Source organism: Gossypium hirsutum, chromosome D07, assembly GCF_007990345.1.
Source record: "Gossypium hirsutum isolate 1008001.06 chromosome D07, Gossypium_hirsutum_v2.1, whole genome shotgun sequence".
Lineage (NCBI taxonomy): Eukaryota > Viridiplantae > Streptophyta > Magnoliopsida > Malvales > Malvaceae > Gossypium > Gossypium hirsutum.
In genome coordinates this window covers 46,532,201-46,554,927 of record NC_053443.1, presented here as the reverse complement: position 1 = coordinate 46,554,927, position 22,727 = coordinate 46,532,201, and the positions used below count along the sequence as shown (strand labels likewise).

The window sequence follows — 22,727 nt, the reverse complement described above, 5'->3', positions numbered from 1 at the left end:
TCATGAAAAAAAATTGAATTATAAAAAAGAAGGGAAAAGAGGGCTTTCGATTTGTGCAAGTAATGTGAATAGAGAAAGCCATATATCATTGATTTTAACAGCCTAGTGACTTAAATGAAAACTTTTGGATAGTTCAGTGACCAAATGGTAACTTTTTTTAGTTAATTAACCAAAATGAAAAATTACCCATAATTTAGTTACTAATGGTTTACTTTACCCTTTTTATAAAGTATGAAATTAAATTATAATAAATTAAAGGCATAATGCTAAATTCAACCATTAAAGCTTTCACCTTTTATCAATTAGGCCTTTATTCTTTTTTTTTAGTTAAATTTGGCCCTCAACCTTTTAAAAAGAATCAGATTAAACCGTTAACCTTAAAAGAAAAAGTTGAATTTGACTATCGACCTTTCAAAAAAAGAGCTGAATTACTATTTTTAATGGAAATATTGACTAAAATGTTAATTTTTTAAACATGGTAACTTGTATGGTAATCCATATGTACTTCATGCTAACTTTTTTGAATTATTATAAAATTTTTAATTTTTTGAATATTTTAATAATTTTTTAAATTATTTATTAATGTACATATAAGACAAATAGTGCCATATTAGCATGAAGTACATGTAAATTGCTTTGTGAATTGTCATGTCAACTTTGTTGAAAAAATAATGTTTCAGTCGACATTTTTATTTTTTAATTCAGAAAATAATAAGGACCAAATTGAAAAAAATAAAAATAAATGGGGTTTTATAATGTGCTTTACTCAATTATACATACAAAGATCAAAATGCTTTTATTTTTTTCCAAATACATTAAAATGCATTTCTAGTGTAATTTAGGATTTGTTTATTGTTTGCAACCAAATTTTGAAGAATTGGAATTTGTTGGATTTTCATATGAATTTTATTTAAATTTATTTTGATATTTCGAGATTTATTTTAACTCTGATTATTCGAATATATATTATTTATCTTGTAATTTTTAAAGACATATATATATATTAAAATAAAAAAGAAGATTGGAATGAATTGAAAGCATGTGGTGACCATGTGGGTGCAGTACGCTGGTTAAGAATTTGTCTTCTATTTAATTTAGCAACTTGATCATTTAAAACATGTTGTCGGTCGGTTCATGTGAGAATTAGAAGAAATCTGGCTGGAATCAATTCAATCCATTTTATTATTTATTAATTTAATACTAAACTCATTTTAGACATCTTTAAACCTTCTTCAAATTGTCTTTGTCTCTTTCAATTAAAGGCAATTAGTCAAATAGTTAAATTCTTTTAATTTTTGTATTTTGCATAAATTTCGAATTTATTTTAATGTTTTTTTAAAGTTTAAAATTTCGATCCTAATTAAATGTGAATCAATAAGTTCATATTATCACATGTATAATGTCATGTCAACCTGATCTTTTCACATAATACTCACAAAAAATCGTTATTTTAGTTAATAGATTTATTGGCTATTATTTGAGTCAAGATTGAGAATTTTAAAATTTTAAAATGTATGGAGATTAAAAATTATCAAAATGGAGACCATGAATTAAATTTACAATTTATACATAATACATAACTAATAATCGAATTTGATTTGACAAATTTAACTATTACAGTTTGGTTTAAAATTGAAATTTTAAATTTTAAAAAATATAAAAACTAAAATTAAAAAAATATAAAAATTAAAAACAAATATTAAATCCAAAACTTAGCCATAATAATATTAAAATTCGATAGAATAAAAATAAACTAACTTGCTTAACTCTACAGCCCTTGAAGTTTTTAAAATCAGTACTAAGAGCATTACTTAAATTTAGATTTTAGGATTTGTATTTCATACACGGTTTATTTGACTCTCTAATTTTATAAAAAAAAAATTAATTTGTCATTTTTTAGACTTTAAATTTACGTTTTTTTGTCAAATCATTCTAAAATAGATGAAAACATTAAATTTTTTAATTTTGCTGATGTAGCATACATGTGGATGACAAATCAGTATTTAATTAATTTTTTAGAATTTAAAGATTAAAATCATGAAAATCATTTAAAAATTATAAAAAATATAAAAATTAATTAAATGCTAACGTGTTATCCATGTGGTAATCTGTGTATGTCATATCAACAAAATTAACAGACATTAACCTTTTCATCTATTTTAGGTGATTTAATAAAAAAAATACAAGTTTAAAGGCTAAAAAAAGGTGAGAAATTAAATGGATGACAAAAATGACTTTCTTTTTTCTTTTTTAATGTAAAATTGAAGGGTCAAAAAAATCATTATGCCTTAATAAATAAATTTATACTGAATAATAAATCATATGTTGAGATGTCATTAATGACATTTAAAAACAATTACAGATTATTAAACATTTTAATAGTTCATTATCAGGGAAGGCTGGCTAAATGGAAAAATTGCTTTATACCTCTTCTCCAAAATTAAAATAAAAAATATTAATTTAATTTTTTTAAAAAATTTTCATTAAATAAAAAAATTTTAAATTTTAAATTTTTTAAAAAATTAAAAAATTTATAATCTTACCCTTGTTTATTTGTATACACTAAAAGCACTAAATATAAAACCATTTATATTTTATTTATTATATAAAATTTGATAAAAGTATATCAATATAAAAAATTATATAACATAAATCTATAAAAATAATATAAAAAGAGAATACATGTCCAGTTTGATTCATTCTTTTATTTTTACTTTTTGCTGTTTATTCTTCTTTTTTTCTTTTTTAGCTTTGGATGAGATAGGAAAGGGTAAATAAGAGTGGGAGGAAAAAGGAGTAAAGAGAGAAATTGAGAAAACAAAATATTTTGTTCTTCATCGTATTTTTTAATGTTAAAAGCATTAAAATTCATTATTATATCCATAAAAAGAATTTATTATTAATAGTTTATAATAATTTTTATATATTATAATATTTATGTATTTGTATCATATTCATGATATTTTTTATTTTATGATACATTTGGATATAACTTTTTTTTTTTGGTATCATATCTTACTTCATCATATATATATTTTGCATTATTTGTCATACAATTAAAATTTAACTCTAAATTTATTTATTTAAGATATTAAATTTTTAATATATTTTTTAAAATTTTAAACTACATGTATGCCCGTTAACAATTCATTAATTTTTAAAATTAAAATAATTTAAAAATATTTTTTATAGTTTTTTTATACTTTTAAATAATTTTAGTAATTTTTAATAGTTTGAAAATAATTTTATAATTTTTTGAATTTTTAAATTAAAAAAATTAACTAATTGCTGCATAACATCTATATGGAGAAAGAATTGTATGAAATTTTTACACTTGATTTTTAACTTTTTTTTTCTTGAAAAAAATTCAAATTTAACTAAAAATGTTAAAAATTAGGATGGAAAATTTGATTTGTCATGTTGTTATTAAAAAGGAATAAAGATGACGTAGAATTATAGTTTCATACGAAAATTTAAAAATACATGGTTTTACTCAAAAAAGGAAAGAAGAGGGAAATTGGGAATGATATTAGGATTACATATGGATACATAAAATAATGAGATTAATAAAGAAAAAAGAAAAACAGGGAAGCAGGTAGGCGGCCAAGCCAACGCAAACTCGGTAGTTACTTTTGCTTCTTTCTCCTACAGGGTTTTTAGTTGTTAATAATGCTCATCAACATCACCAACTTTTTGCTTAATTTTTATTTATTTTTTATTAGATCCCGATCTTTTTCCATAACTTCCCTTTCCCAGAAAACTAGAACATTTTAATAATTCTCCAAGTTTCAACTATTCACATTCATTCGTAAAACTACAAAACCATTTCCCACCTCCATGTTTGTCAAACAAACCACCCATTAAATCCATCTGAAAACAACTCCCCAACACTGCGTTTGTTTTGCTCTGTCTCACTTCTTTTTTTCTTTCCATGCAACGAAAACAATGAAGCTAATCGTTTTTTCATTGTTTTTATGGGCAACATTGGTGGTGAGTGTGAGCTCAGATCTAGCTTCCGACAGGGCAGCCTTGTTGGCTCTTCGAGCAGCTGTTGGTGGACGCATCCGTTTGTGGAATCTTTCAAGCAGCCCATGTAGTTGGACTGGTGTAAATTGTGTCCAAAACAGAGTCGTCGAGTTAAGGCTCCCTGGAATGGGACTGTCAGGTCAGCTTCCCATTGCCATTGGTAACTTAACTCAGCTCCAAACTCTTTCTCTTCGTTTCAATGCTCTGTCTGGGTCAATCCCATCCGACTTTGCCAAGCTTACCACCCTTCGAAACCTCTACTTACAAGGGAATGGGTTTTCGGGTCAGATCCCGGGATTCTTGTTCACTTTGCAAAACCTTATCCGGTTAAATCTTGCAAACAATAATTTCAGTGGTACCATCCCTGAAAGTGTCAATAATTCGACTAGGTTGGGCACATTGTTTTTAGAGAACAATCACTTATCTGGGTCAATACCAGATATCAAGTTGCCTTCGCTTGTGCAATTGAATGTTTCTTTTAATCAGTTAAACGGATCAATCCCGAAAGGGTTATCAGGGAAACCAAAGAGTGCTTTTCAAGGGAATTCTTTATGCGGGAAGCCTTTGGTTTCTTGTGATGGAACTGAGAGTAGTGGGAGCAAGTTGTCTGGTGGAGCAATTGCTGGTATTGTCATTGGGTCTGTGCTTGGTGTTTTATTGGTTTTGATTCTCTTGATATGTTTATGTAGAAGGAAGGGTGGTAAAAAAACCGAGACAAGAGATATAGCCCCTGCAAAACTGGCTGAGATTGAAATTCCAGCAGACAAGGCAGCAGGGGAGAGTGATAATAGAAATGGTGGTGCCTTGTCTGGGGTAGTCAAAAACGATGCTAAGAGCAGTGGGAATAAGAAGTTGGTGTTTTTCGGGAACGCGCCGAGGGTATTCGATCTGGAGGATCTATTGAGGGCATCTGCTGAGGTTTTGGGGAAGGGAACATTTGGGACGGCTTATAAGGCCACCTTAGATATGGGGGTGGTTGTTGCAGTGAAGAGGTTGAAGGATGTGGTGGTGTCAGAAAAGGAATTCAAGGAGAAAATGGAGGTAGTGGGAGCCATGGATCACCAGAACTTGGTCCCATTAAGGGCCTATTACTTCAGTGCAGATGAGAAACTTCTTGTTTATGATTACATGTCCACAGGAAGCTTGTCTGCACTTTTGCATGGTGAGTATCACTTTCTTTACTAGGCTTTCTTTTGCGGGCATTGTACTCTTGCTTTTGCGGCACTGTTATTATCGATGTTCTTCCTTTTTCTTGACAATTTTGATTGCTGGAATGGACCAACTTTTTGAATTTCTATCAGCTAAATCTTGTAGATCAATTTCTTGGTTATATGTTATTGACTGATCTAGCATTTACAATTTCGTTTGCTGTTGCATTTTAGCAACTTTGTTAAAGAACCCTTAAATTTCTACCTCTGAAATTTTATAATTGCCATTTTCAAACAGGTAACAAAGGAGCTGGCAGGACTCCATTGAATTGGGATACAAGGTCCAGCATAGCCCTTGGAGCTGCCAAAGGCATTGCATACCTCCATTCCAAGGGACCAGGAATCTCCCATGGAAACATCAAATCCTCCAACATCCTTCTCACTACATCCTATGAAGCTTGTGTGTCTGATTTTGGTCCTGCTCAGCTTTCTGGCCCAACATCGACCCCCAACCGTGTAGATGGCTACCGTGCTCCAGAGGTAACAGATGCTCGTAAAGTTTCTCAAAAAGCCGATGTCTACAGCTTCGGTGTATTGCTTCTAGAACTGCTTACAGGGAAGGCACCCACACATGCATTAACAAATGAGGAAGGAGTAGACCTCCCAAGATGGGTCCAATCCGTAGTTCGAGAGGAGTGGACTGCCGAGGTGTTCGACCTCGAACTTCTCAGATACCAGAATGTGGAGGAGGACATGGTCCAGCTCTTACAGCTTGCCATTAACTGTACTGCTCAATATCCCGACAAACGTCCTGCAATGGATGAGGTGACGAGCCAAATCGAGGAGCTCTGCCGCTCTAGCGATCAGAGAACATAGACACATGAAATCCTAGACGATGGGTCATCGCAGCTGGTTTACTCAGTTGCTTTCGTAGGCGCTCCACCATCTTCAGTACAAGACTAAAATGTCAGCAGCAATCTTTCATTTTTTTTTATTTTTATTTTTTTCATTTTGGTTTGATAGAGTTCTCATTGTATTGTATGTTTATTATTGAGTTCATTCTATTGAAGAAACTGTTGCATTTTGCATTTCCATTTTTATTTTTGCTTCAACATTTTCCCCCACATTCATAGAAACATTGTTCTTTTCTCTCTTATTTCCCTGTAATTTTGCATTTGGTAGGGGGAATTCATATATTGTTAATTGTACTTGGTTGTGTGAAGTGTGAATAACTGGTCCTTTACTTTTTGTTTTCTTAATACTCGCTCACCCTTCCCTGCATTTCGCATTAAGATATCACTTTCATTTTTCTGTTTTTTATTTCACTACAGATTTTAGGCTGGACCATATACAAAATTTCATTACTTTTGTTAATCATATATTTGAATATTTGAGTCCACCATCAAAATTTATTTTACTAAATCCATTTTATTTTTACAATTTTTAGAGTTCAAATATTCGACAAATAATCTATACCATATTCAAGGGATTTATTGAGTTTGTGTCACCTTTAATCGTGTCCCAGCGCAGTTGGGCAATCATTGAAAATCTTTCTTTTTATAAAATAATAAACATTATTGTGGGAATATTTTTGTCATGTGAATTCTATTCTTCCTCCGTTAAAAAAGGATTAACTTACACTGATATAAAACTAACATGATTTTGCATACTTCATAACTTTTTATGATTGATATATTAAGAATCCAACCGTCATAGTTGATTTTCATTCATATAGGTCATATATGCCAAGTTTGTAATAAATAAAAAATTTCTAACTACTCGTTTTAACTAAAAAAATTTCAACCGTTAAATATATAATAATACAAACAATTTTACATTGATATGATAAAGGTTAAATATATATACTAATACAGATAGAGTTTTAAGTCGATATGCCAAACATATAGGATTGATTCAAAATTTCACATGTATCACAAGTACAATTATATTGATGAATTCAAGATTAATAGTTAAAATATTAATAGTAAAGAAAATTATAAAAATGTGTAAAACCATGTTAATTTTACACTTAAATATGTTTGATGGGATTCGAACTTAATACACCATAATTTTTAATAGTTTTACCATCAATACTAATTTTTAAGATTTTTACTGAGTTAGTATCACTGTTCAACCGGATTTTAATTTAGTGTAGAATTTATCAAAAGCTTTAGCTATTATTTTGAGGTCAATTTTATCTTTTTAGATAAAATCTAAAAAAAAAACTGCAAATGATGATTCAAACCCAGAACATAATGATTTTTAATAACTCAACTTTACCATTTCAATTAAAGTCATATTTAATTGTTACACTAAACCTTGTAAGTGCCCCATAATCTAGTTTTGACTAAAACTTTATTTCATCTTTAAATATCTTTTTATAAATATATATATATATAACATAAAATTTTTTCACCTATGTGTGTCATGATTTTTTTTTGCCATAATCTTTTTACTATAATCTAATATTATGAAAGATTAGAATAATGATGTTGAAGAAGACAAATAAATAATTTGGGATACAGCTGGTAATGGTATCATAAAAATATTTGTTTCATATAATATCTCATTTTTCAATTTCAAAAGAATATTGAAGATACCCATGCTTTCCAGGAAGGGTGACACTCTAAAGTAGTTGAGAGGAAAAATTATAGAATTTCTTTAAATTTTAATTAATTACTCATAATGCACATGGACTGTTATGTAAATAAAGTTAATAAATGTTAATTTTTTTCATTTATTTCAAGATGTTTTGACAAAAAAACATTAATTTAAGGATAAAAGAAAAGAAAAATTAAATGAAGGACTAAAATATATATTTTAAAGTTGGAAGGCCAAATAAGTCAATATACTTTTATTTTATTTTGGGATATAAAATTTTAATTTAATATGCAGTAAAATATACGAGGATTGATTTGATACCTTATATATTTTTTGAATTACAATTATATATATTATGAAATAAATAATAAAGAATTCATCAATAGGGATGATTATAATGCTTCTCCAAAATTTATATTTATAGACATAAGAAGTATAAATGAAATAAAACTCTACTTCTACTGAATATTAGAGTCCTAAAGTACATCAATCTTATCTTGAAGTTGATAGACATCCACTTAATAATAATATATTTATAACACTCTCGCTTAGATGTTCATTGGTAGATAATGTGCCATGTTAAATCTTTACTAAGATAAAACCTTGTGGAAACAAATCCTAGTGAAGGAAAAATAGTATACATATCTATAATACACATAATATGCTACCTCATTAAAAACCATACCAATAAAATCTAATGGGATAAAATCTCAATTAAGGGAAAATAAGTACAGAGCGTATTTACTTGCCTTCATGACAACATCACATGATATCTCAAATTCTACGTATTCAATCTTGAATGTTAACTTTTCAAATGATTACTTGAATGGATTTGCTAAGCATTTAAGTCATAAGTGAGGAAAAATCTTGGGAGAAATATTTTTTGATCTCTACAAGATTTCCAATAATAACCATAACAAACTTTAATCATGATCCTTCTATAATATACATATGTTCAATCAATTTAATATATATTTACTCAAATATTTGAACAATTTCTTGAAAATTTCTATATGCTTCCCGCATTCTAAATACTTTAAGTAAAACTACTCATTTGTACCTCACCGACTTTATACCTTTAAATGTTTAGACTGCTGGTTCAGAAACTTCACAATTTAATTCTACTTGAATTGTGTCTTTTTGTTTTTGTCCAATCTATTCCATGTCTATATTTCTCAACATATTTATTCAAAATCTTCTTTCTTTTCATGATTTCAATAATAATATTGTATGCAAAATTTTTGTTGACAACTTTTATTTCCATGGTTCTATATTTTCTCGTATTGACATAACTTATCGAGATATCTTTATTTTCATTATTTTCACATTCAATTTCAAGTACCTAAATCTCTTTTCGAGTTTTAATGACTTGTTATGTCTTGGGTCTCTTCAGGAGCACTTATCGTCACTATATGACCATATTGATTTATTATTTTCTTTTACGCTAATTTTTACCTTTGAAACCAACTGATCTACCATGTTTCAAGCATGCATGACTTTCATTTATTCTAACATATTGTCCTACTAAGACTTCGTTTCAAATCAAAATATTAGTTGGTTTATAACACTCGGTTATTCTCATAAAGTCAGTAAATGCATCTGATAGTTAAGTTGTAATAAAGTAAATTATTTTCTTGAACTTCTGCTTCAAATTACTTTCTATAAGGATCTAAATAATGATGATTCATTCTAAGTACTTTATATCCAACCATTATTTCTCTCCCCCTAATGTTGGAGGAAAATTGTCAAATCAAAATAATAATGAAATCATATCATAGTTGAATCTTCAATTGGATCAAAACATCTAATAATACAAGGAGACTTGTAATTAATATATATTCACAACTTTATTTGAACACCCATTTCGTGCATTGTGGTGGAGTAACTTGAATATCTACTTCACATTCAAAATTATAAAATGGATTGTATTTGACTCAGGACCAAAAGACAATTGTAATAGAGAGTGTTTATCAAAACTTATTGGCATGATGCGTATAAGTGTTAATTCATATAAAATATCATATCCTTATATATATAGAAAAACTTTTATTTAAAAAAAATACTGTTTAGCTACTTATTGGAGGCATTTAATTATTAATTCAGCCAAACCATTTTATACACATAAATATCAGACTTTTAATGTGATTCCAGTCAAATCATGTGATTTGTCTTGAAGGCCTCGAAACTGGGCCAAGTTCAAAGGGCCCAAATGCAAGATGAAAACATTCAAGTCCATGCAATACCTTGCATATGGACGTTTAAAGCCCATTTATGCTTTTTAACTTGTTTTATTTCCACAGCTTGTTTAAAGTTAAGTTTGTTCAATTCTTTTCATGATAATTAATTTGTGTCCTTGTTATTTCATCGTTTTAATTGTGTTTTATAACATGTTTTAGATTTTGGCGTCTTTAATGTGTCTTAGTTTCGCATTGCGTTTTAATTCACAGATTTTGTTTTATCTTATGTTTTCATCATGTGATAAGTTATGCCATGCTTTTATTCAAGTGTTTAAGTTGCTTACAATTGGGTTTGTTTAACTATTGTATTAGTTGAGTATGTCGTTTAGTCATGTTGAAAGTCCAGTTTTAATCTAGTTGGTCATGTTGTTAAAGAATCATGTTAAATAGAGTCTTTGTGTTGATTCATGTGTGATTGTTTGAAATGATCTAACATCTATTTATATGTGTGTCATAGGGATTGTTCAACTAGCCATTTAAAGACTCTTTAAGCATCTTCATTAAAGCCAAATGCATGCACAATTATGTTCACGGAACTTCAAAATACATGCCATTATTTTTGGTTCATGTGACTGTTTGTATGGGTGGACTAGATACATGGATACATGCATTTTATGAATGGCCAAATTCAAGGAATCCTTCACATACATGGATGGTGGCAAGGAGGGGAGCTTAATATGACTATTTGAGTGTATTCATGCATGGCTCATATGCATGGACGTCTAAGGGAGGTGAAGCTCCATAAATGTACACAATAAACCTCAACTATGCATGCACCAATTTGAGGAATAAACTTGACTCTTCACTCAACATTCATATGTAAATGCCTTAATTGCAAGATTAATGAAGCATACATTTCATCTATACATGCATGCATGGAAAGGAGAGAAGTTCCACATTAAAATGGTAGCATTTATTGTGCTCATACATGAATCTTCTCAAAAGAATGAATTTGCCCATTCATGCACTTCAAAGGGGGGACAAATTGCCTATTCACATCTAAAGACATGTATAAATGTCCAAATACATGTAATCACAAGAGGATGAACGTCCATGAACATCCAAAGGGGGAAGAATGTAACCCTTCACGTATCCACTAAATCAACATTATGCATGAATGAATTTTAATTCTATGTGTGAACAACATTATGGCCAAATATGGCTATTAGCTTTCTAAGAGTCTATAAATAGTTTGAAACTTTTCAATTGTAAGGAGACCATCTTTTGAATATAAAAATTATTTGTGAGATTATTTCTCTCTGGTTCTTTATTGAACTAAACCGAACTTATCAAACTTTTCAAAGTTTGTGGTGTTCATTTGTCTTATCGTTTTGTTTCCCATCACGGAGTGTGGCGACTTCCTTATACTGAGGTTTTAGTAAGCTTGTGAGTTAAGCGGGTTGGAGTTTTAATCTAGCTATGGTTCCTTATACTGCAACTACTACGAGGTCGAGGTTCCATCCATTTAGATTATTTTTAAGATGGTCCTTCCTATTCAAGCGATTCTCCTAACTTTTAAGTTCAGGTCTCGTTGGCATATTTTTTAGGTTCGACTCAGGTTCGGGAAATCGCATCAACTTTATGATATTTACTCGCATCGACAATTTAACCTACAATGATCATTGAAGCCTAAGAAATGAACTTCCAAACATTAACAAGAATTGTCTCAATTGCATAATCTGAAAGTAATCTCACAAACTACAGGTTGCACGTTGATAACTCATAAATGATTATCTTTGTAGGTGCATTTACTAAAATCATATCAAACCATCCAATTGCTGGATAAAATGGACTCATATTTCTTTAAAAAAATGCAAGAGATTCAATTTCAACTTTTGCTAGTGAGGTTTAATAAATATTCTTTGAGAACAAGCAATAACTGGTAAATGGAGAATATACAGGTTCTTTAATAAATATTCATGTAAATTCTTATCTTGCCACATCATTATTGATTGGGATGGTCTAACTGATCATGCCAACTAATTAGTATATTTGAACTACTAAATTTCTAGTTTACTATGATTTAACCATACTAATATATGTATAGTACAAACAAGAGGAAAGACAATAAATTTTCCAATACAAAATTCTTACCTATTATAATAGATGTAATATGTAGAAATCTATCGGCTCTTCATCCATAATCTCAATATGATATTTGTTACAACATATATCTTTTTTTTTAAATAATTTTTTTGAGACTAACTAAAACATAGTGTATTAATTATCATTTTGTTTCTTTAGATAATAATGTATTAACTCTTCTGGAGCCTTGAATTAATTTTGTACTATGAAAGATTAACATGTTTCATTACCACATTTAACATAGGGTAACAATATATTAGCTCTTCTAGAGCCTGAAATTATTTTTTATCACCAAAGGTTAGTTCATTCATTACCAAATAAGAAAAATGCTTCTTATCCCTAGAGATAGTATATACTATTGTATTGTCTATGGGAAATATGTTTCCTTTGCTTTAAGAAATATAAATTGAATAATAAAACTTTCAGGTGTACAACAGAACATAACCAAAGACTTTTTATAAATTGTCTCTCTTCTTTAAAGGGTTATATTGAGAACTCTTTTTGTTCTCTTATTTATTTCTATATCTCCAGTTCTAGTGGTGAGAAGAATTATTACTAGTAAGAAATCCAATAATTAAGTAATTAGTGTCACAATCCACAAAAAAAGTACAATTCAAACTTAATGTTTAAGCGTACGACAGGTATACAACTATAGCCTTTCACACCACATTGATAACATAAGTGTCGCGTGTGAATATAATATGCGAATGTGCAAGTGTACATATCAAATCAAGTAATAAAGTGATGAGTAAGTATCGTTCCCATGATGATTAATTTGAGGCACAAAACTGGTCAAGTTATTATAATATAAAATCCAATTAATGTTGTGGTAAAGCTATGGTAAGTATGCAGTGGCAATTAAAGGAATATTGATGCATGCAATATATAGAATTAGTTAATACTTGGAAATGCTATGGCAACAAGAATAGAAATGTAATGGAAATTATGAGAATTACTACGGGAATATTATGTAAATGAACAAATAAATAGCTAAGAATGCAATGGCAAAGATTCTATGGCAAAAGATAATAGTTACGCGATGTTGAGTGGGAAGGTTGGGATTACTAGGAATCTACTTTTTCTGTCAGCAATGCCTCAGCAAAATCATACTTAACCTACTACTCAGAAGAGTTCTAAAGTGGCCTGCCTCTTTCAAGAGTAGAAACCACAAGTTACATTTCCTGTGTCTATAGGCCTTTAATATGGTACCTTGCACTATTTCTTTATGTATGAACATTGTTCTATGTCTAGAGTTTACTACAATTATCTGTCGAGTACTTGCTCATATCATTCAACCATGGTCTAACTAATCTAACCTTTTCAGACTTTAGATTAATTTAAGGGTATGTTGCACAATCAATTATGCCTAGGGATTGCTTACATACATTTTAAAGAATAAAGCAATTGAATGAAGTAGTAATATAATTCAGATTTATACTGCAACCATTAAAGGCAATTAAAGTTTCATCAAAGTAACCCCAACCCTATGAGATTTAGATGAGATTTAAATCATAGGTTGGTAAATAAAATTCAACTCAAACATCATTTTCATCACTATAATTCACGAATGAACAAATTAGAAATAATGGAAGAACATCGGGAAGACAACATTAGCTTGTCCAATCCACACTCCAGCTGCGCAATGTCCTGAGATGGCTGAGAGGGACTGCCTTCGTTTTTCCTCTTCCTGTCTCTATTCAGTCGCTACCTTCTATTTCGCCTAAGGATCTTTTCCCCCTTCGTCTGCTCCCTAGGGTTTCCTTCTTTGGCTTTTTAAAATTTTTTTCTTATTCAGGTTAATCCTAACAGCCCAATATTTATCTTCTCCTCTTTTCTAGGTAGATTTATTTGGTACAAGTAGAGTTAGGCTGAAACTGATATGCGCTAAATGCTGTCTGGTCACCTTCTTGGCATTGCCATGGCATACTAGTTGGCAATTTGACCATCCTTTTGTCCTGACAAAACTTCACTCCTTTATTTCTTGTTCCTCATCCTGTACCTGCCAATACCACAAAACATAACCCTTCCATGAGCAATTAAAAGTACCTAATATTTAAACGCAACCCAAGTTCTAATGCAATTCTAAAAATACTAATGAAATGTTCTAAAATGCAACTAGATGTACTAGGTCCGCAGGCATGAAATATAACTCTTTTCAAGAGTTATCACACCCCAAAACCTTAGTTATTGCTTTTCTTCAAGAAAAATATGCATGCATGCATAAATGCCAACATTTTGCTAGCACACCGAACCAACTCATACTGTCAGGCTATTCGAAGAAAAATAAGTACATCAACTCTCAGAAATCTCATTTCTTTCCTAAAACTTGTTCGAGTGTCAAATGGTTACTTAACAAAGGTAGTGCAAAAATTTCTCCCTAAACACAGAATCTCCTAAGTACTCATATATTCTCTTTTTTGGACTATAGCAACCATCTTTTAATTTACTTAGTTCATTTATTACCTAAACATAAGTTACTTGCTTTAAGTCTACTCAGAATATATAAATCATATTTATGCTTTTTTAGTGATATTATTATTAGGGGATTTAGCATGTCACAAAATTCTTTGACTTAACAATCACGGTGGAGCATACACCGAATTGCCGAGTACTCAATCATGTCACAATTTAAACTAAAAGTCACCTATGAAGCTCAAACTTTTTACTAGAAAGATGGATGGAGCATGCAACTACCTCCTTAGCTACTCAGTCATTTTTGCTACAGCGGAGTGCCCCTAATTTTATTTCCATGAAACACACTCTTGCTTAGACTCACCTTTCTAATCAACAACACGATGGAGCAAACAAAGTGATGCTGACCGACCTACTTGGCAATTCTAAACATTGGAGTGTCTACTGTCCTTTATTTACATAATGTTGTGACAATATAACTAATGCTTGGCTTCAAAATTCCCTAAGTTCATTAAAAGATATTTACCATATCCAAAAATAAAAAAGACACTGAGTATGAGACATCTTATTTTTAGGAATTAATTTTCAAGCATTTTAACCTAAGCTAAATTCACCCAATCCATTGTCACATGTTCTAGGTATATCAAAAAATATAAACTCATCATCGAACGTCATAAGTATAAACTGTACTTATTATAGACAAAATAGTACTTCGATGGTTACAATGCAATGGAAAAACATCTATATTATATAAAATACAACCTAAACGCACAATTCACCCCCAAACCTAAAGGATGTATTATCCTCAATGCATGTGCATGTAACAAAAATATAGCTATGGATAGACAAATGTATGGAAAAATGAAATGAAATGCATGATCATCAAAAGAAAGAAAAGAACTTATCTGGCTTAGACTGTATTGTAGGTACTATATTTAGTTCTTCGTGTGGACTTGCGGATACTGACCTTGCACCTCATCTTCCTTTTCATGGGATTTACATTTTCGCCTTCCTTATCGGTCTCCGTGAGATCATAGATCAACTGATCAATTGCACGATCTTGTGCAGTCACAGAGGTTGGTGGAGATGGTGGTACAAGAGGTTTTCCTTTTGTGGTGGCAGGAATTGTAGTAGTAGTAGGGTCATTCTGTCCTTCCTTTCCTTCTTCTTTATCCTTCCCAAGCTTAATGGATGTTGACTTCTCAATTTCTTCAATAGTTTGTCCAACATCAGTACTGGTCTTTTTATTTAGTAAATCAGCTCCGACAGTAGTTGGAGCTGATTCTGCTTTAGTCTCAGCAGATGGGAGCAAAGTCATGAGGAAGATAGGAAACTATGGCATTGGCTTCAAAAAATTCTTTTGCAGAGATCGCTTAACTTCCAAATCCTTATCCCTCACATATGACCAATACTGAGCCTACTGCTCTTTAGCATGGACAAACTCTTCAGCTAGTTGGTATTATTAGCTTTCAAACAGGGGCATCCTTTTCTCTAGCTGCTTCAGGGAATTCCATATTACTGGTCGATTGAGCCCTGAGTGATTGAAGGTGTTGTTGTAAGAATGCAACTGGCAGTAGAAGCCTGAATCTCTTGAGTTACCGAGACAGTGTTAATGCCTCAAGGACATTACCTCAGAGCTTGGAAAAAATTACCCTTGTGAGTCCACCCTTATTAGGGGTAATATCCTCAGCATCAGTAAGAGGAACATTAGCAGTCTTGCATAATGCAATAATGAGAGAAGGAAAATTTAAACTTTCAGCATTCTTCTCAGCACAACGATGTACTTCTTGAAAGATGATCTTTCCCACATTAGTCGTTCTTCGTTTTATAATAGAGTGAAATAAAAGCATCATTTCCTTAGAAATAGTGATATTGTGCGTGGATGACATAAGTCAACTTTTCAGGAAATGATACCAGACTTTTCCAATCAGTTTCAATGAAGCCCTTTCAACAGTGTAACATTCCTAAGTAGAGACAATCTATTGTGTGCCCTCAACACATAAATCCTTCAAAACTTTTGTCAAACCTTCGATTGTGACATTATCCGCAAACTCAGTATGTTCATCTTGTACCTCTCTAAGGCCAAATGAGCATTTATATGGTCTTCATTAAACAATATAGAAGTGCCCCACACATAGATGAAAGAAGAATCAGGAGAGTTCACATGGGCATAGAACTCCCTAACTACTTTGCATCCTCTGGGTGCAAACAAAAAATGCCCCACCCATGCTGCTCTACTATCGATGATACAGACTCATCATATCCCATATAGGGTTAATCTTTAAACAAGAATCATTACTCAAAACAAAAAGGACGTTTTAGAATATTTTTTGCGTACCTTGTGGCCGTAGCAGAGTTGAAGAATGTTTTTGGTTGGGAAGCGTCAGTGCGTAATGATTCAACAGTTTTTGAAGCACTCTTAACACGAGTCATTAAAAAAGAATAAAGAGAAATTTTTAAGAGATGTAGTGAAAAGAAAATGGAGTAGATGTTGAAGATAAAGAAATCGTAAAACGTGAACAATTGGGGAGAGGGAAAAAGATGGTTAATGATGACAGTTTTAGGGAAGATGAAATGTGCTGCGGAAGTTTGTGACGTGGCAAGAAGAAAAGAAAGAAATTTTTTTGAGGAAGAAAATATAAAATGACATAGCCGTACAATATAGGTTGTCTTCCTAAGGCTTCTCAAAAAAATTATTAGGTTAATCTGCTCAAGGAATCTCTCTTTTGGACTTTTCTACCCGATTAACCCATGATAATTTAACACATCATCACCCAATTTGTCATGACATAATGCTCTTTTGTAATGCTATGGTAATCGTCCTTCCAGTACACACGAATAAGTTTGATTCTTTTATCCTTCCTTTGAAAAGCTGCACTATTGTATAAAAATCAAAAATGAAACAACATTAAATAAAAATTTAGCACGTAACCAACGAACATAAATAACTAAAAAAATGAATCTAAATAAAGCAAATAAATAAAATAAAATAAAATAAAAAATGGTTAACTCAAGCATTTCAAAGGTCGATGCTTTGCTCTCCACATGAGCACCCCAGTAGTGCTTCAAGCATTGTCCATTAACTTTGAATGTAACAACCATTTTCATGTCTTTGATAACAACAGCTCCGTGTGAGAATATTTGAACTACTTTAAATGGACCCGACCAGCGAGATTTCAATTTACTAAGGAACAATTTGAGCCTGGAATTAAATAATAATACATATTGTCTTGGTTCAAATTGTCTTGGCATGATTCTGTTATCATGCTATCGCTTGGTCTTTTCCTTGTATAGTTTAGTATTCTCATATGATTGTGCCCGAAACTCTTCCATTTCATTCAACTCTAGCAACCTTTTATTGCTAGTAGTAGCTCGGTCCATGTTCAGCTTCTTGATAGCCCGAAATGCTTTGTACTCAAGCTCAACAAGTAAGTGACATGGCTTCCCATAAATAAGTTTAAGAGGCGACATCCCTAATGGTGTTTTAAACGCAACCCGATAGACCCACAAAGCTTCATCCAATCTGGTGGACTAATCCTTACGGATTCATCACTTCTTCCAAAATTTGTTTAATTTCTCTATTAGAAATCTCAGCTTGTCCATTATTCTGGGGATAATACGCCGTAGCAATCTTATGATTCACCCTATACCTGCGCAGGGTATTGGCCACCAATTTACAATCAAAATGGGATCCTTCATCGCTATTAATGGCTCTAGATGTACCAAATCTTGTAAAAATGTTCTTATGTAGGAACTTCAGTACTGACTTAGCATCATTAGTAGCTAAGGTTACCGCTTCTAACCATTTAGAAACATAGTCTACCGCAAAAAGTATGTACAATTTGTCTATTGACGGTGGAAATGAAGCCATAAAGTCTATTCCCCATAAATCAAATAACTCAACCTTCAGTATACTTTGTAATGGCATTTCATGTCTCCTAGATAGATTTCCCATTCTCTGACAATGGGCACACAATTGATAGAATTCATGAGCATCTTTGAACATATTTGGCCACTAAAATCCTGATTAAAGTATTTTAGTGGCGGTTCTCATTCCTCCAAAATATCCTCCATAAGAAGCTGAATGACAATGTTGTAAAATACTGTGTATTTCTTCATCAGGGACACACTTTCGAATGATTTGATCATCATAATGTTTAAATAAGAATGGTTTATCCCAATAATAGTGCTTAGCTTCATGAAGAAATTTACGCCTTTTGTGGGTGTTTAAATCAGGTGGCGTCACAACACTTACCAAGAAATTTACTATGCTGGCATATCAAGGTAATGCCTTGGCAACTAACAATTGTTCGTCTAGGAAATCTTCTTTAATAAAGTTATCATTGCCATATTCACAACTTGATTCTAACCTTGACAAATGATCAGCCATTTGGTTTTCAATGCCCTTCCAATCTCGAATCTCTAAGTCAAACTCTTGTAGTAACAATATCCACCTAATCAATCTCAGCTTGGCAACTTTCTTACGTACCAAGTACTTAATAGTTGAGTAATCTGTGTAAACCATGGCCTTGGTACCTACTAGATAAGGATGAAATTTATCGAACGCGAACACCACATCTAACTACTCTTTTTTCGTGGTGGTATAATTAAGTTGTGCATCCGTTAGAGTTCTGCTAACATAATATATTGCACGTAGTGTTGTCTCTCCTCTACCCCAACACTGCTCCTACAACATAGTCACTTGCATCGCACATGAGTTCAAACGGCAAGGTCCATTTTAGAGCTACTACAATTGGTGCTGCTACCCGCTTTTTCTTTAATTCCTCAAAAGCAACCAGACAGTGTTCATCAAAATCGAAGGATCTATTTTGCTCCAGTGGTGTACACAAGGGTTTAGATATCTTTGAAAAATCCTTAACGAATCTTCTATAAAATCTTACATGACCTAGAAAACTTCTAACACCCTTAACACCGGTGGGAGGTAGCAAATTTTCTATTACTTCAATTTTTGCTCTGTCTACTTCAATTCCTCATTATGATATCCTATACCTTAAGATAATTCTTTTATGAGCCATGAAGTGACATTTTTCCCAGTTCAAGACAAGATTTATTTTTCACAGCAACACAAAACCAATTCCAGATTTTTCAAACAATCTTTAAAATCATTTCCTAATACAGAGAAATCATCCATGAAAACTTCAAGGAAATTCTCTACCATATCCGAGAATATAGCCATCATACAACGCTGAAAATTTACCGAGGTATTACATAATCTGAATGGAATCCGTCTAAATGCAAAAGTACCATATGGACACATGGAAGTTGCATTTTCTTGGTCATTGGGAGCTATGGCAATCTGATTATACCCCTGGATAATCGTCTAAAAAACAATAGAAAGTTTTCCCGCTAACCTGTCCAACATCTGACCAATAAAAGGCAATGGGAAATGGTCCTTCCTAGTTGCCTTGTTAAGCTTCCGACGATAATCCATACGCACTCTTCATCCCGTGACCGTGCGAGTTGGTATGAGGTCATTATTGTCATTGCTAACCATTGTGACACCTCCCTTCTTGGGAACACATTGTATAAGGCTTACCCATGAGCTGTCTGCGATTGGATAAATAATACCAGCATCAAGCCACTTGACTATCTCTTTTTTGAAAACTTCCTTCATTATCAGATTCAATCTTCTCTGCTTCTCAATAGACCTGCTGTAACAATTCTCTCACAAGATTTTATGCATGCAAAACACATGACTAATTCCCTTTTTATCAATAAAAGTCCATCCTAATACCTTCTTAAATTGTCTCAAGACTCCCAACAACCTGACCTCTTGTTTCAATGTCAATTCCGTAGAAATCACAACTGGAAAGGTGCTATTATCTCCCAAGTATTCATATTTTAAATGCTGCAGCAAAGGTTTCAACTTCAATGTAGGAGGTTCCTTCATAGTAGGTTTAAGAGGCTTGAACGAAAGATTTGATAGATCTAAAGAGTCAAACTTTTTCCCCAGTCTCTCCACTATCTATTTGGCTTCCATAAATTCACCGAGTTCTTCTAAACTTACTTCTCAATCATTTATAGTGAGTCTTCGTTACTATTAGAATTGATGTGGCAAAGTTTGGTGAATTCCTCTACTACTATTTCTATCAAACCAACAACGTGACATTCTTCTTTTTTGTCTACACATTTCAAAGCATAAAAAACATTAAAATATACCCTCATGGTCAGTTCACCTTTCTGTACATCAATTAGAGTTCTGCCTATAACAAGAAAAGGTGTTCCAATATTAATTGGCACATTTTGATCAACTTCAAATTTTAAAATAAGGAAATTAGCATGAAAGATAAATTTATCTACTCTTACTAGCACATCCTCAATTTTACCTTCCGGGTGGGCATAGGATCGATTAGCTAATTACAAAGTCACCGTAGTAGGTCTTGCTTTTCCAGTTCCTAGCTTCCTAAATATAAATATAGACATTAGATTTATACTCGCTCTTAAATCACACAACGCCTTACCAACATAATGATTTCCAATTGAACAAGGGATAGTGAAACTCCTTGGATTCCTCAGCTTCAAAGGTAGTTTATTTATCAACATTGTTGTGCACCCTTCAGTAAGAGCAACAACCTTAAACTCTCTCAATCTGTGATTTTTTTACAGTATATCTTTCATAAATTTCACATAGTTGGGCATCTGCTCCACAGCTTCTACTAACGGTATCTTGATGTGAAGTTGCTTCAAAACATCTAAAAACCTTTTAAATTGAATATCTTGTTTATAATTCTTGAATCATTGAAGGAAAAGTCTTTTCGTCCTTTAGGTTGTTGATATTATTTTGTTGTGGCATTTTTGTCGGCAACATGATCTGATTCTATCGCAACATTTATCTGTGTACCCTTTTCAGGTGTTGTCTACCATTTAGTAGGTTCTGAGATCTTTTTCTCATTGCAGCTGGAATTGTCTTCCTCTATCGTGGCATCTTGAATAACTTCATCCAACTGAGTGCCACTTCTAAGAGTGATGGCCTTGCACTACTCCTTTCTTTGGGTTCTTGAATTTGCAGTATCACTTGGCAATGCTCCTTATGGCCTTGAATTTAGAGCGTTCGCTATTTGCGCCACTTGATTTTCAAAAGCTCGGAGAGACGCATCCTCATTTTGAATCACAACAACATTTTTGGCCATATACTCATTCAACAAAGATTCAATAGAATTAGAAGATGATATCTAGCCTTGTTGAGCATTTTGCATCGGCATAGGATGATTATAATTGGGTGGTGCATTGTGGATATTTTGTCTTGCAACATTGTGTGAACTCCCTGCACCTTGGTTATTCCAACTAAAATTTAAATGCTACTTCCACCCTAGATTGTAAATGTTGGAATAGGGATTACTATTTCGGTTAAAATTACCCATGTAATATACCAATGCTAGGTTTGATGGGAATTCATCAAACATATGATCTTTGCCACAATAAACGCATGACAGTTCGCCTGATTTCATCTCTTGGACTGCAGTTGGATTTTTTTTATTATTTTAATCATGTTAGCTAAAGAAGATATTGGGCTATCAACGAAGTAATTGCGTCAAGCTCCATGGTACTAACAGTTCTCTTGTACATCCCAACTCTTGTGGTAGAATTTATCCAAAATCTCATATGCTTCGTTGTAAGATTTATCCAACAATGTAGCATTGGCAGATGCATCAACTACCATTCTCGTATGTGCATTCAACCATTATAAAATATTTCCATTTGAGTCCAGTACTGAAACCCATGCATCAGACATTTCTGAATTAAATCTTTAAGTCATTCCCAAGCTTTATATAATGTTTCACTCTCTAATTGTTGAAAAGACATAATGTCATTTTTAAGCTTGACATTCACATTTCGTGGATTATACCGTAGCAAAAATATCTAGCAAAGATCATTCCATGATGTCATTGCCCTCGATGACAAAGCATTCAACTATAACCTCGCACGTTCTCATGAAGAATATGGAAACAGTTTAAGTCGCAGGGTGTATTCAAGAACACCCTGTTGCCTGAACGAGTTACAAACCTCTAGAAAAAGTCGTAGATGCAATTTTGGATCTTCAATGGGAAATCCACCAAACTGTCTTACTGTTTGCACCATCTGAAACATTACAGGTTTCAATTCAAATTGCTGAGCTTGTATTTGTGGCTTGACTATCCTTGGATTCAGGTCATCCAAAATTGGCACAACATGCTCTTGGATTGGTCTAATCTCAGTC

General features: G+C 32.2%; 1 protein-coding gene and 1 non-coding gene across 2 annotated transcripts; both read left to right on the top strand.

Moving 5' to 3' along the window:
• The first annotated feature begins 3,564 nt into the window (after positions 1 to 3,564).
• LOC107954822 (probable inactive receptor kinase At1g48480) lies at positions 3,565 to 6,433 on the top strand. Its single transcript, XM_016890507.2, has 2 exons — positions 3,565 to 5,188; positions 5,473 to 6,433. Exons 1-2 carry the CDS (start codon positions 3,946 to 3,948, stop codon positions 6,048 to 6,050), a joined length of 1,821 nt encoding a protein of 606 aa, XP_016745996.1. The 5' UTR covers positions 3,565 to 3,945; the 3' UTR covers positions 6,051 to 6,433.
• Positions 6,434 to 22,244: 15,811 nt separating this feature from the next.
• LOC121219703 (small nucleolar RNA R71) lies at positions 22,245 to 22,351 on the top strand. The gene has a single exon (XR_005916594.1). It is a non-coding gene; the product is annotated as a small nucleolar RNA R71 (small nucleolar RNA).
• Positions 22,352 to 22,727: the final 376 nt, after the last annotated feature.

Bases quoted from the DNA above. Each gene is read 5' to 3' on its own strand.
- LOC107954822 (XM_016890507.2), top strand. From the start codon at position 3,946: ATGAAGCTAATCGTTTTTTCATTGTTTTTATGGGCAACATTGGTGGTG. The intron at 5,189-5,472 runs GTGAGTATCACT...ATTTTCAAACAG, and splicing joins CTTGTCTGCACTTTTGCATG to GTAACAAAGGAGCTGGCAGG.